Source organism: Oxyura jamaicensis, chromosome 1 (genome assembly GCF_011077185.1).
Source record: "Oxyura jamaicensis isolate SHBP4307 breed ruddy duck chromosome 1, BPBGC_Ojam_1.0, whole genome shotgun sequence".
Taxonomy (NCBI): domain Eukaryota; kingdom Metazoa; phylum Chordata; class Aves; order Anseriformes; family Anatidae; genus Oxyura; species Oxyura jamaicensis.
Window position 1 is genome coordinate 373,024 of NC_048893.1, and position 14,296 is coordinate 387,319.

The 14,296-nt window shown below is 57.5% G+C and overlaps 1 protein-coding gene across 1 annotated transcript in view; it reads right to left on the reverse strand.

The window, feature by feature from the left end:
- Positions 1-14,296, reverse strand: part of SHANK3 (SH3 and multiple ankyrin repeat domains 3) — a 352,775-nt gene that overhangs the window by 34,783 nt on the left and 303,696 nt on the right. The window contains exons 20-24 of the mRNA XM_035335012.1: positions 13,796-13,931; positions 11,257-11,337; positions 8,185-8,208; positions 4,599-4,726; positions 3,600-3,705 (exon numbers count right to left, since the gene is read on the reverse strand). Of these exons, the coding sequence (XP_035190903.1) occupies positions 3,600-3,705; positions 4,599-4,726; positions 8,185-8,208; positions 11,257-11,337; positions 13,796-13,931 (475 nt within the window). The remainder of the gene's footprint in view (positions 1-3,599; positions 3,706-4,598; positions 4,727-8,184; positions 8,209-11,256; positions 11,338-13,795; positions 13,932-14,296) is intronic.

Genomic DNA, 14,296 nt, shown 5'->3' on the forward strand with positions numbered 1-14,296 from the left:
GGAGAGGTCGTGTGCTGCCCGTGCCGCTTGCTCTCCTCTGCCAAACCCTCGCACTGAGCCCGGCGGGATCCGGCGTCCCCAGTGGCCCTGAGAGCCCCAGCAGCCCCGAGCGCCCTGGCGCCTCACCCTCGGCAGCCCTGGTGCTCCCCCCGGCAGGGCACACGCACTGCTTCTCTCCTTGCAGAAACACCTTCCACTGCATTGTGCATTGGCTCGGGGGGAGACTCGGCGCGTACCGAGACCGTTCTGCAGGCATTCGAGTGTTTTTAACTTCTGATGCTGGAGCAGATGGCATGGCAGCTATCTTGGAAGTCTGACAGAGATCTTTTTGATCAGCCTTCCCGCTGCAATGCATTTCTTTCTTCACATTTTTCTTGAAACATTTCTTCTCTTCTGCTTTCCTTGTAGCAAGTGAAGGGTTAATTACCTTTGTCTCAAGAAACATTTAGATGAAAACATGAAATATTTTGATCTTTTGTCACAAGTCCCCGGGAATCTGAAACAGCTGTGCTTGTGGAGCATGTGCAATATGCAAATAATTCAGAGCAATTCTTCACCAAAATAAAACCAACAAACCAAACCAGCCAACCCCTGCTTATTTTTCATCTAGTTCCTTGCTGTTAGTAGAGATTTTTATGATGAAGTCAACTGACTGTACATCGTATGAGCCTGTCATTGTGGGTGTGAAATGACAGCTCAAGAAGGACTTCTAAAACAAGTCAATTGCAACCCAATTTCTAATGTTTGGCTGTTTTCTATTTTAAATTATTTGGAATTCCACAAAAATTAGCTGATTTCTAAGAGGCACTGCTTTTGGTGTGCATTGTAGCAGACAAGCTGGAAGCCAGAAGTTGCTGTCCCCTCCTCACTGGAACTGCTTCCATTTTGTGCAGATACCTTTCTTGGCTGAGCATAATTAAAAGCTATTTGTGATTTTTTTCCTGCGTTTATTGTTAGGTCATGCTTGGATGCTGTGCTTGTGACAGCTGCAGCCATTCCAGCTCAGCATAGGCAATCTCCATGTCTGCTTTTAATCCTCCCTGATGCAGATTAAATCTAGCATTTCTAACCCCTTGTTGCATGGGGCTGTACGGGCTGGAAGTCCCATGCAGGCATCAGGCTCCCAGGCTCCAGGTGCTGAACAAAAAAGACACACGTGGGACATTATGCTCTGTGCTTATGCGCATACAAACCCTACACACAACCCTCAAGACTTAGAGTTGTATAAACCCTACCGACTTCAAATTCTTCTTAGGAAGAAATTCTTCACTGCGAGGGTGGTCAGGCATGGGAACAGGCTCCCCAGGTCAGTGGTGATGGCACCGAGCCTGCTGGAGTTCAGGAAGTGTTTGGGCATCACTCTCAGACTCAGTCTGATTTTTGGGTGGTCCTGTGTGGACCCAGGAGTTGGACTCGATGATCCTTGCGGGTCCCTTCCAACTTGGGATATTCCATGACTCTGTGAGGGCGGTGAGGCCCTGGACCAGGCTGCCCTGAGGAGCTGTGAGTGCCCCGTCCCTGGCAGTGCCCATGACCAGGCTGGATGGGGCTGGGGACAGCCTGGGCTGGTGGGAGGTGTCCCTGCCCGTGGCAGGGGTTGGAATGAGATGGGCTTTAAGGTCCTTTCCCACCCAAACCGTTCTATGATCCTATGATTCTGTAATTCTTCCCACAGCTCTCTGCATACAGATATCCTTGACAGTACACCTGCTCTACAAGCATCAGGGGTAGGTTTAGATGGATTTCTTGAACCGTTGACTCTGCTTTCACAAGTAAAAAGGAGCTCCTTACAGGCAAGTATCTTGTATTTAATGAATACTTTTCCAGTTTATGATCTGTTATTGAGCTGAGATGCTATTTCACACAACAGTTCCCTTTTAAAATGATTTCCAGCTGTTGTGGCTTGATTGAACCTTGAACAAGTTCTGCCTAAAAGCATTTTCACAAACATTCTCACAAATAAAATAAACTTCTAGGACAGAGTTTGCAAAACAGACATGCAGTTTAGACACCAGTGGCCACTGCAATGCTGGTCTGCCAAGTAGCAGACAGTAGAGATTTCTGCATTGTTAACATGCCAGGCGAGATGAGACGACTCCTACCCTGCATGTGCTACTGGTAGTTTTCACCTCCATGTGAAGATTAACTTGTTATATCTGCTCTAGCCAGATGCAGGTACGTGGGTCACTGCTGTGGTGACCCAAGGCACCAAGGCAGTCAGATCTTCTCCCTTTTCCCATGTCCATCAGCATTTTTGCAACATATAAACAACTAATTAATGCCTGCATTTTCTTCCAACACTGCATCTTATCATTTGCTCAAGCTCAGGCTTTGTTTCAGCTCTTCAGTTACAGGGGCTTTACGCCTGTATGTTCCATGGTGCGACAGCAGCTTTATCAACATGGTATGTAAGTACACACCAGGGCAGTCCATTAAACACCCACTCTTTTTTTAAAAAAAAAGATTATCTCTTTAGTTTGTTTTTCAGATTTATCATACACACATTTAATTATCTGTAGCTTTCTACTACTCTCAGACCAGTCTCACGTGGGACTACAGGTAGCAGCTGCTCTCATACAAACACAAATGTGAGGCACATATGTACAGCAATTCTGTGCCCTTGTACATATAAAAGTACATTTTGAATATGAATCCTAGCCTTTTTCAAATATTTGTACATTCTTGTTGGGGTTATGCTGCTCTCAGCTGTGTATCTAAACAGAATTCACTTTCTATTCATTTATGTGTGTGTTAAACATGCAATCTGTTTTGGCATCACCACAGCTATCAAAAGGGTTACTTAAATTAACACTTAGCACACCACCTTCCCCTTGCCCCATAGCTCCAAGTGATACCGCACTCTCTCCATCTCCCACCTACACAGCCCTCACACCTTGCTAACACTATGGGTTTGTGTTATCACCCGGATGAAACCCACCGACACACAACATCAAGAAAATGAGACCACCGTACTGCCATTGTGCCACCACCCCTTGTCCATCCTGCCCTCCTCCAATCACCTTCCTCCAGCATATTTTTGGTTTCAGTTGCACCATAAACCTTTTGGGACAGGGGACAGGGTCTAAATGTCCCGACATAGTCCGTAGATGACCGCTTGTTACAGACCCTGTCGTGTTTATCCTTAGAAAAGATGCATTTGCTCCCTGCTCTGTCATCTGGGCCCGTTACAGCTCACGGCCTAATGCTGAACCCCCCATGTTCAGCACACAGCACTCCCAGCCCGACCACAACATGGGCAGACAGAAAATCACCCACCAGTCTTCACTTGCAAGCACGGAGAATGGGAGAAACATCTTATCCCTTGCAGTTCTATAAAGAGAATCAGCAAAAAAGGGACCTCTGGAGGTCTCTAGCCCAGCCTTCTGCTCAGAGCAGGGCTGGTGTCAGTGCTAGAGCTGGTTCTCATGACACATGGAGCCTTCAAACTACAAATCACATCAAGCATCCCCTCTTAAAAGATCTTTAGATACGAGACAGGAGAGGGTTGAGTCCTTCCTGCTGCTTCTCGTGTAGGCATGAATGCTCCCTGGGAATGACCTTTCCTCTTTAGGAACAGATTTCCCCCCAGTTTGCCTTACCTACAGATTTTGTCCGCGGAATTCCTTTGCGTAGTGAAACGTGGGGCTTCTCAGCTCCCGCAAGGACCCCCGAATGTGCTGCCATACCCTGGCGTTCAAAGAGTGACTGTAGAAGAGAGAAAAAAAAAGAAATTTCCATTCTGGACATCAGCGAGAATCAGCTGAAAGGAAACAATACTTCACCTCAGCCCACCTGATGCTCCCAGCTGCAGTTCCCAACCCCGGATCTGCCTGCATGCCAGACCCTGTCCCTGCAGCTCCACACCCGCAGGCAGGTCCCGAGACAGCTTTAGGAGGGGCTGCTTCCTCAGAACAGGCTCTGCCCCCTGCCTTGCCTCTGCCTCCAGCTCTCCCCCTTCAGCGCTTCCCAAGGCAGAGTGCCCGGGACCCTGTGCGGCTGCCCTGGGGGTTAACCCTCCCTGCTCCTGCTGCCAGACCCTGGTGGCACACAGCTCCCGGGGACATGCAGCACCTCCCTGGTGACGCTGCTCTGGAGCAGCAGCCTTCCTCTGTGGGAAGGCTTCAGGCAGGCCAGTCTCTGCTCAGATCCAGCCCGTCCCATTTTATCTCCTGCTCCAGAAGCTGCCTCCCACCGCCTGCAGCACGCGTTCACAATCCAGATAGCCTGGAGCTCGCATCCCCACTCCTACTCCATCCATGTTTCCCCTCAGAGACTGCCTTTTTCTCTTCTTTGATTCCTCCTAATTTCCAGCTTCATATCCAGAAAACTGCAGCCAGCCTAAGCTCTCCGACGCAGCTCTCCACGCTCCTGACCTGTTCTGATGTCCCTCCCGCTGCCAACCCTGTATTTGTGCACAAAATGCCGGGGTCAGCTCCTCCACCCCCAGCCAGGCTCCTGCTCTCTGCAGCTCTGTCTCCCCCCACCCTCTCCCCCTTGGGAAGCCCCCTCCCCAGCACAGGTCCTTCGCTGTGGGCATCCAGCAGGTGACCCAGCGCGTCCTGCCCTTCCCTTGCCCACCGCAAGCCCTCCTCTCTCACACTGATTTCTGCTGGCGTGATGCGCCGGCTTGTTGGTCGCTGCTTCACAGTGGCTGCCCTAGAATCTGCTTCAACAATGTCTGCTCTCAGCGAGGGCTCGGCTGCTGCCAAAATCTCATCCAGTTTCTCTGAAAATCCAAACATAGAAGCAAACCAGTTAGCAAGGGCCATTGCACCAGGGCAGCTCCCCTCTGACAAGCTCGTCCTCTGCAGCGCAGCTAAGCAGAGCGCGAGCTTCCACTTAGGGAACATGGTTCGTGGGCCTGTTGAAAACAGTCTGAGGACATGTCTGCTTGTCCCCCTCCTCCCCAGAGCCCTGCAGATGAAGACCTTGGTGGCTCTGGAGCAGCACCCCCCTCCCTCTGCACAGCCAAGCCCTGGCCTCGCTCCACGGGGGACTGCAGCCAGTGGCTCCGCGCTCCCCACCCAACGCCTGGGTCCGACTTGCCCACGTTCGGCTCTGGGGTCTGCTCCCAGCTGCGCAGAGCTGTGCCTGCATCCTTTGATTAAAGGAGCACATTTTTGCCCAGCAAACTCTTGATATTCAGAATCAGTGATGGTGAAGTTTTTGATAACCAGAATGAGATAAAATCCCCCAGATTAGGTTACGGGGTGGGGTGGGGCAAGCAGCTGTGCTACTCCAGACAAGGGGAAACCCAGGTGTCCCAGGGAACAGAGGCTAGGCAGAAGACCGCAGCAGAGCGCGGCGCTCCTTGGGACCCCAAGGCAGTCAGCCTGGCTCCAGCTCAACCAGTTCCATCCCATTGTTAGATGGAGACAAACTGGGGTGTTTCCTCCCTGGGTGGACTAATTAATGCAGCTGATGCAAGTAACCTGGCCCCATGCACAGCCCATGCTCCTGGGTCCAGGAGCTCCGGTTAAGCTCAGGACCACCCGAGTGGTACGGCAGCACCTGCCTGCAGTGCTGCCACTGCCATGCCATGGCCAGCCCTGGAGCCTGGCCTGGATCCTGACCCACAGACAGACTTCCAGACTTGGGCTGTGCCCTGCCTCATCACCATGCGCCTGCCTGGAGATGTTGGCTACGTCTGACCCTGGTTACCCTCACGAGACCAGATCCTGACCCAGCTCCTGCCTAACCTCAGGTCTGCCCCATCGCTGCAAACCTGCAGAGCTGCGTCCTTCTGCACTTCTCACACCACTCGTGCCAGGAGGGACCGATTACCCCCTCAGACATAGCACCAGGCTCTGGCTGTCCCCGGGACTACCTGCCAAGGGTACTAAGACATCCTGAAACAAAGGACTTTGTAAAGGGCAGCAGGCAGACGCTGGCCACCATCACCACTGACCCTTTTGGAGCTTCCTCCACGTGCAGCCAGACGGGGTCCAGCAGAGCTGAGCTAAGGAAGCCTGCTGGGCTGCTGACTGCTGGGGCCTGGCAGGGTTCACTCTGTCAGCTCCATGTCACCAACTGTGCCAGCTCTACCTTTTGAGGACGTCTGGCTCTGAAGTGTGGCCGCCACATCGGTATGGTGCTGTGCCGAGGCTTATGGGTCCATCTGGGCATCACAAAGCTGGATGACTCTACCCCCATGGCACAGCTAACCCACAGTTCCAGTAAACTGCACAGGGAGAGGGGAGAACCACCTGCAGCACTTGTCCCGTAAGGCTGGAGAGCTCTGCCTGAGGTCAGGGAAAGGCTTGCAACCTTCTGGGCTCCTCACAGCCTGAAGGTCCAGTTGGGACAGCAAAATGCCACCAGTGTGGTGTGGGAGCTGCTGATCCTAGTGACCCAAGTGACCTGCAGAGCTCTGACCATCAGGCCCGTAATCCTGCAGACCCCTGCCTGGGGCTGGTGTGACTCACAGGCCACCCTCAGCATCTCCGCACCCTGTGGTCATGGCAGCTGCCCACCTGTCTTTGTATGGCAGCATTCTCGAGTTATTAAACTAAAAATGAGTCCAGTTGCTGGAGGAGTGAGCCTTCTGCAAACACAGGAGGCAAGTGGTCTTTGCCAAGGGGACTCACATACTCTCTGACACCAACAGCCTTGGTGGCAGGCACCCATGGCCCTGAGTCTAAGGAGCTCCAGGGAAGCCGCTCAGGCCAGCTCCTGGATTTCCTCAGCACAAAAGCTCCAGGCCTTTGTAGCAGCCCCCCGGTGCAGCCATGCATCCCATCCCTGTCTCTGGGGGATCTCGCAGTTCCTCCCTCAGAGCCGTGCAGCTCTCGCGGGGCAGTCACCGCACGGGGCTCAGGTGGCTCGGCCTGAGCCGCCACCTCCCAGCGGTGCGGTGGGAGCCTGCTCTCCCCGTGCTGCCACACGCTGCGAAGCGACCACCGTGTGGACCTCCAACAGCAAAGCCTGAAGGCAGGATGGGCCACAGGCTGATTTTCAAAGGCCACATGCTGGAAACGTGCCCATGGGTGTTTCTGAAAGCTGCTCTGGGCAGCTCCGGGGGATCTCAGTGCTGTGACAGGAACATCAGCAGCCCTCTCCATCTACCTCAGTGGTTGGTTTTATTCTGCTTTTTGTCTTTTAAAAGCACCAGAGTGCATCCTCGTGTGGCTCCAGGCTGCTGGGGTGGGAGATGTGGCAGTGCTGTACCTGCCCTGAGGCATGGGGACCCTTCGGGAACAGGGACAGCCAGCTTCCATGCCAGCACAGCCCTGGTGACCTCCTGCCGATCACCAAGGCATGGCACTTCTGCAGTGCCCCCCGCTCTGAGTGTCGGCAGATCTGCTCAGTAGAGAGGTCAGGGGAGGTCCCTGGGAGACCTCCCCCTTGCCAGCCCCATTCAGCTTCTCCGCTCTCTCTGTTAGGGTAGAAGAGTAGATCTCCCACCTTTCTGTAGGTTCAAGTTATCCGGACAGAGTTTGGCTGCCGAAAGGCAAAGACCTGGGGTCAGGCCTGCAGGCTGCCCACAGCCCCGTGCTGGAGACACGCGGAGCAGTGGGCTGCCATGGGGTGAGCCTTCCTGCCCGGCTCTCTTTGTGCCGTCCCTTGTGCCATGTCCCCATGGACACCGCGCGGTGCAGCTTTCGTCCACGCACCCGTGCTGCAAGCAGCCTCACCCCAGCCAGCTTGGGCACTGAGAACGTGGCCTTCACGGCGGGTAGCCCTCTCCCCAGACCTCCTCTACCCCCCTAGCTCCTCTCCAGCTAATGGGGGGATGCCCTCCGAGCTGCCATCACACCCTGCCCGCAGAGCAGGTCCCCAGGTGCTTCCTGGGTGCCGGAGCGCTGGGAGCAGCAGCAGGACAGCTCGCAGGGAGCGCAGCAGGGGCAGCCCCTGCACAGCACGGCTGCGACTTCCCCTGACTGAACCGCAGCGTCCTGGCCCAGGGGCTGAAGGAGGCTGCGCTGGAGGACCGCAGGTGTGGGGACGTTCCTGAACAGGGTATTTCCACTGTGGAGTGCACCCAAAGCAAGCATAACACCCCGAGGAAGCCAGAGCTGGACATTCATGGGGCCTGGCTGACAAACGGGAATTGCTGTCCGTGCCCAGAGCTCTGCCTGCCTTCAGATTATGCTTTCCCGTGACTGTCCCTGTGGCAAGGACTGGGGGCGCCTGCTGGGCACTGACAGGGAAGGGATGAGCCCCAGGATGTGCAGTTTCACTCACCCCCTTTTCTTCTCCGCATGGAGGCTTGGAATCAAGAAACAAAACACAACACATGAATGGCATGCACAGTTCCTGCTTCCATCCCCAGCTCCAGCCTCGCTCTCTGCCTTCTGTGTCTCATCCCCACACTCTTGCCTCCCGGCATGCTGACAGGATCCGGCCCTGATGGTCCCGGGGGTGTCTGAGGCCGCTCGCAGCGGGGCTCTCGGTGGTACGGCTCAGGCCGTGCATGGCTGCGGGCAGGCGAGAGGTGCAGCACCACATGCACCCCTGGCACTGCCCTCCGGTGCCAGGGAGAAACTGGTGTAAAAGTCATTAATCCCTCCCTGCTCACTGCAAAGAGGCCACAGCCTACAAGCCTCCCGAGGACAGTTTCCTCCAGATGTTTTAACTGCATCCACCAAAGGCAAGGACTGCAGGACAGCAGTGCTTTCTTTGTTAGCAGCCTGCTGGAAATCTGCTTTTCTAAGGGGATTGGCACAATGTGCAGCACAGGAAATGTTAAGGCATCACTGTGGGCACATGGCATGTATGGCAAGCTGCCGGACAGGGACAGGCTTCAAGGAAGAAGAGGCAGGGCCCATCCAACAAATCTCCCCTTAAGAATCTGCAGGTGGAAACATCCCACTCACTAACACCATCTTCCCCTCAGGAAAGGAGACCAGGCTCTGAGCCTGCACACCGCCGAGGTGTGGGGATGCTGACCTGCATGGAAACGTGCCCTTTGCAGTAAAAGCAGGAGAGGATCAACCACCAGAAGACAAAGTGAGGGAGGAGAAACAACCCCATCTTCCCCATGCCATGCTCCTTGGAGAGGCATGGCGGGACTGGCTGCAACGTGCTCCCTGACCCACAAGGCATGAAGTAGGGACTAACTGCTAAAGCCTCCTGGAAGACGTCGTGGCCAAGACCAAGCATTGTCCACAGATTCCTCTCGTGGGAGAATGAGGCAGTTGTCACTCCCAGTCCCTCTCCAGGCTGAAGAGGCAGCATCTAGATGCACACTCCTCAGGGAGACCCAGAGGTCTCACCTTTAATATGTTCTCTGGCAGAGATATTTCTTTGCTTTCTGTGACTTCCCTTTCCATGAGCTTGCCTCCCTTCCCCTCACACCTGGCAGCGGTGCTCATCAAAACACATGCAAGTTGTGCCCCGTGCCCTCACGCGTGTGCAGGTTGTCCCATGATGTCCCACACCCCACAGGCAGGCGTGAGTGTGCAGGTGTAAGACAAAGCGCCGTGGTTTGTGTGTCTGTCCCCCTGCCAAGGCGCCTGCAAAAAGCCTGGCTTTGTCCTGGGCTGGTGGTCACCAAAGCTGGGCCAGTGCAGCTGGGGAACACGTTCTCCCAGGGGCAACAGGATGCCTGTGCAAGAAAATACCTATCACACCAGCTAGAAACTGTCTTCAGGACCAGCAACTGGGAGTAAAAATATGAACCCCAGGGCCTGTGCAGTATCTGTGCAAAGGGAAGAACAAAAAGTAGAATAAATGGGCTGTTCTAAATCTTTTCCTAATGGCTACTACTAAACACAGAGCCTTTGACTTTAGTAATAAAGAGTCTGGGGAAGCAAGGAACAGGTTAGAGTGAAAAGCAAGGCTGGGAGCTTAGCATAAAATCACAATGGCCATCAAGCAGTTGATGCAACCCCTTGGATACTAGGATTTCTCTTCAAGCCTATGTTTGAGGGTGAACCCTAACCCTCAAGGCCCCGTTCTTCAGAACCCTGCAGGCTATAAAGCCCGGTCATGCGTGTAGCACAGGGAGCAGAGCAGGGCGAGGAAGGTCCCGGACCTTCCTCCAACGCGCTGATGAAGGGAGGCGTTGGGTCTGTGCCCAGGTTTCTGTCTCTCAGCAGATCTCCTCCCGGCAGGAGAGCAGCCTGCCACGCGCAGCCTCTGTGCCATGGCCAGCGAGCACAGCTGTGCACACCTCCACGTAATCTCATGGCAAAGAGCTCAGCACGGACAGCAGAAGCAGGAGCCAGGGCAGCCAGCAATGCTGTGGAAGGCTCGCTCCGTAGCTCTGCCGGGGCTCTCACCGTGGGCTTGCAGAACGCTCGGCTCGCTCCACGTCTGCCCTGCACAGCCGCTCTCAGCGGTGCCACACGTGTGTAGCACAACTGCGCTCTGAGCTCTGCAAAATGAGGGTGGAGGCTGCCCCTGCACCTCTTAGTGCCAGGCAGGACGTGGGATGACCGCGACGCAGCCCTTCTGCCAGCCTGCCTGTTCAGAGCCGGCACCAAACCTCCACCGAGCCCCCTGCCCAGGGCCCTGTGGCCTCTGCCACACATGGGGACGGGGCGCTGCGAGACGGGCTCACAAGCCCATGTGCAGCCAAGAGACTGCGCTTTGTGGGGGCTTGAACGCCGACAGCCCTGCAGCCCTGGGCAGCCCTGGGCTATGCGGGGAGGCCAGGACCCTGCAAAGGAGTGGGCTCAGCAGGGATGTCGAAACAAGGGAAGAGCACGGGGCTTCATCACAGGGTACCTGGATGTGAGGACGGAGGGGGCGGGTGGAGCGGCTCTGAGAGAACACAGGAACATGGAGCTGCAAGCTGGGATGCCAAAGCATCTGGAAACGTGGGTAGGCTCTGTAGTGACAGCAGATCGTGTGAGCGTGTGTGCATGTGCATGTGTGTGTGTAAGGGAGGAGGGCAGCCCAGGGGGACGCCAGCTAATCTTGCAGCATGTGCTAGCTGCCTAAAGGTAGAGGAAAATAAAAACAATAGGCTGCTCGGCGCACATGAGGCAGGGTGCCCCAAGGACGGGGCATGGGGGAGGTGAGCCTCTGCACGCACACAGAGGCTCCCAGAGCCCTGTCCCGGTCTGTCCGCCGTCTGAGGTGGCACCGAGAAGCTGGTCCGGCTCTGTGGGGGTCCTGCGGGCACTTGGCCCCCCGCACCCTGCACAGCACAGCAGGGACGTCGGTACGGGAGGAGCGCGTTGCCGCGAGCTCACGTTCATGCACCCCTCAGGAAAATGGATGCTGTGCGTGCTGCCTGCTCTCGCCCCAGCCCCCGCATGCTCGTCATGCTCCTCCGCATGCAGGCGCGAGCCCCGCGCCGCCGCTTACCCAGCTCCTCCAGCTCGGCTGTCATGGACTTGGACCGCAGCGTCAGGGTGGTGCTGGGCGCTCTCTTGGGAGGCGGCGGAGCTGAAAGGAAGAGAGACGGCATTTTGCATTTCTTGTCCAGGAACTTACGAGGAGTGGCCAGATGCAGGTGCCACTTCTTCTCCACAGCCTGGATCTCCTCGTACTCGCGGGATGAGGAGTCGCACTGCTGCAGAATCTTATTGAGGCTGCGCGTGGAGGCAAACTTCTTCATCGTCTCGGTCGCACGGTCCCCAGGGTTTGGGGCAGGCCCCGGCGCGGAGGGGCTGGAGGCTGCCGCAGGCACGTGCACGCTGCCCAGGCTCCCACAGCCCTCAGCGGAAGAGAGTCCAAGTCATGTCCCCGGGCTGCTCCTGCCCCCCTGCCGCTACCGGAGATGCTATGGCTATGAAAGCCTCTCGCGAATTAAATCTGTCTCAGGCAGCTGGCTGCCTGCCTGCGGGACTCAGCGCACAGCTTTGATGGCTGCTTCCCCTCCACACACGCCATGGGTGGAGGGGTAGGAGGGAGAAGCAAGTCCAGGAGGCCTGATTCTCAGTCTCTCATCCCCGCCTCGGCGCGGCGCGTCCCCCAGCGAAACGCAGCCCACCCACCCTCGTCTCTGCCGGCTGGGGCCGTATCCAGGACGGGTGAGGCTCCTGCTGCCCTAGTGAAGCTCTGGAGGCGGCCGGCTCCGTGCCGGGCAGCGGCACATGGCTGGTGGGCGCTGTGCTGGGGCGCGGGGCTGCCCGGGGGTCCCTAGCCAGGCCGGCCCGCGGGTCCGCCCCGGAGGCGCTCCATGCCACGAGCCCACCGGCACAGGGATGAGTTGAAGGCTCTTCCTCTTCACTTCGGTGCCTCCTCCTCGCGCTCGCGCTGTGACAATGCTGGCTTCAACGCTCAAGCATTGCCATGGCAACCAGAGCTTCAGGCTGGTGCTGGCGCTGCCTGCATCAGAGACCCCAACAGGGGCGGATTCAGACAGAAAACGCCAGTCCCACACAGGCCTCCATCACCCGCAGGAAAAAATGTCCCCAGCCAGGAGGGACGGGGTGGACCCCAACCGCGGCACCACAGCCGAGCCCTGCTGGGTGGCAGCAGTGGGGGCTCGGCCCCAGTCCCTGGGCCCCGTGCTGGGGCAGCAGCCATGCAGCTCCGTGGGCTGGGCTTGAGGCACCATCAGTGACCGGTGGCTGCTCACCAGCTACAGAGCTGGGAGCTTGAAAGCAGCGAGTGGCACCGGTGGTGGTCCCGGCACTGGTTCCCAAGCCTCAGCCTTTCCCACAGCTCATGCTTTTGTGCAGTGACAATGTAATTACAGCGCTTGGTGTCAGCGTGCAGAGCTGCCTCCCTCCCCCACGCTTGGCGTGCTGGGCTGGGAGCGCCCCTCTGCTGTCCCCGCTCCCCAAAACCACCATGGCCCTGCAGGCGCCTCCCCACACATGGCCCCATGCAGGTGAGAGCAGGGCCGGGCAGGGAGAGCCTGCCCTGTGCCGGCTGCTCCCAGCACGCCCCTGCCCTCCGCAGCTCTGTGCCACGATGTGCCCTGCCATGCACAGCTGGCTGCACCCTCCAGGTGTGCCCCTGCCCTCCACTGTTGGCTGCCCCTAACCTGAGGGCAGCCCTGCCCCATGAACACATCAGCATGCCCCCTTGCCCCCCCTCTGGTAGAGGGTCTCGCCTCTGCCCTCAGTGCCTGGGGACGATGGGGTGAAGGCCCAAAGCAGCGGGCTCCATGGCCACCTGCGCTCCCCAGAGCGGCCGGGCAGCCCCAGGCCTGGCTGTGCCCCCAGGAGCCCCTAGCTCGCGGACAGCTCCCATCCATGACATCCCCTCCAGGGAGGACAAGCTCCATCCTGTCACCCCCTGCACAACTTGGAGGCCGTCCTCCACCCTGGCACCCCCTGCATCCCCACCAGGACAGTCCTCCACGACAGCCCTGTGCTTTGCAGGGGCAGCCCCCACCCCCTCGGGGGCTGCTTCCCACCCCATGCAGGGCAGGGGGAGTTCTGTGCCACGACACCCCTTGAGGCTGGGGGAGCCCCGGCTCCAGGGGCAGGCTGCCGCTGGCGCTGCAGGTCAGTGCCCGGACTGGGCCCAGCAGCGGCTCCGCTCCGTGGAGGAGCCGGCGTCCTGCTCCACCAAGAGCACCCAGCTCTGGAGCGGGAGCAGCGTGGCCGAAGTGCTGCAGCCCGGCAATGGCGGGGGCTGCAGGAGGCCTGGCCAGCAGCTGCCAGCTGTGCCTGGCTTCCCCTTCAGCAGCAGAGCTCTGTCAGCCTCTCCACCCTCAACCACCTCCACGGCACCACTCCCCACACGTGTCCGGGTGTCCGTGCTGTGAGGACAAGCAGGGCTCCCGCACGCAGCGCTCTCTGCTCCCAGGAGCCGCAGCTGCAGCGTCCTCCTGGCACGGCTGCTCCATGCCGCAGCTCCTCCCGGCATTGCCACGGCTTCTGTGAGCCCACTCACGCCCCGGCAATGCCAGACCCCTGCTCACAGCACCACCGAGCTCCGCACCTACCCTTTTTCCGAACAACTTCTTCTGATTCTGGCTTGCGGCTGACGGAAACAACTTTCATCACCAGGTGATTCCCCCCTTGCCGGATGAGCGAGACCACCTGCTTGTGCCCCACCTTCACCACGTTCACACCATTCACCTAAAAAAAAAGAGAAACGGTCCAGTACAGAGACGGCTCTTGACAGAGGGCAAGACTGGTGGACGTCACGACACAGAAGCAGCCACCTGTCTGTGTGGCCGAGCACACCCAGGCATTTAAGCTGCCTGCTGAGGTGCCGGTGCCAGCAGCCCCAGCCTGCTGGAGAAGCCGGCGGAGCTGTGCCAGGCCAGCGCAAGCAGCACTCGGTGGGGCAGCCACCAGGCCCAGAACCTTTGCCCTTCTGGTCTCAACTTTAGTGGCTAGGGTTACCCACCCCTTGTTAAAAAAAAAGAAAAAAAAGACAGGTTTGCACACTTCTGCATTCACTTCTGAAAAGCGCTGAATATTCTAGGACCGCTATTACT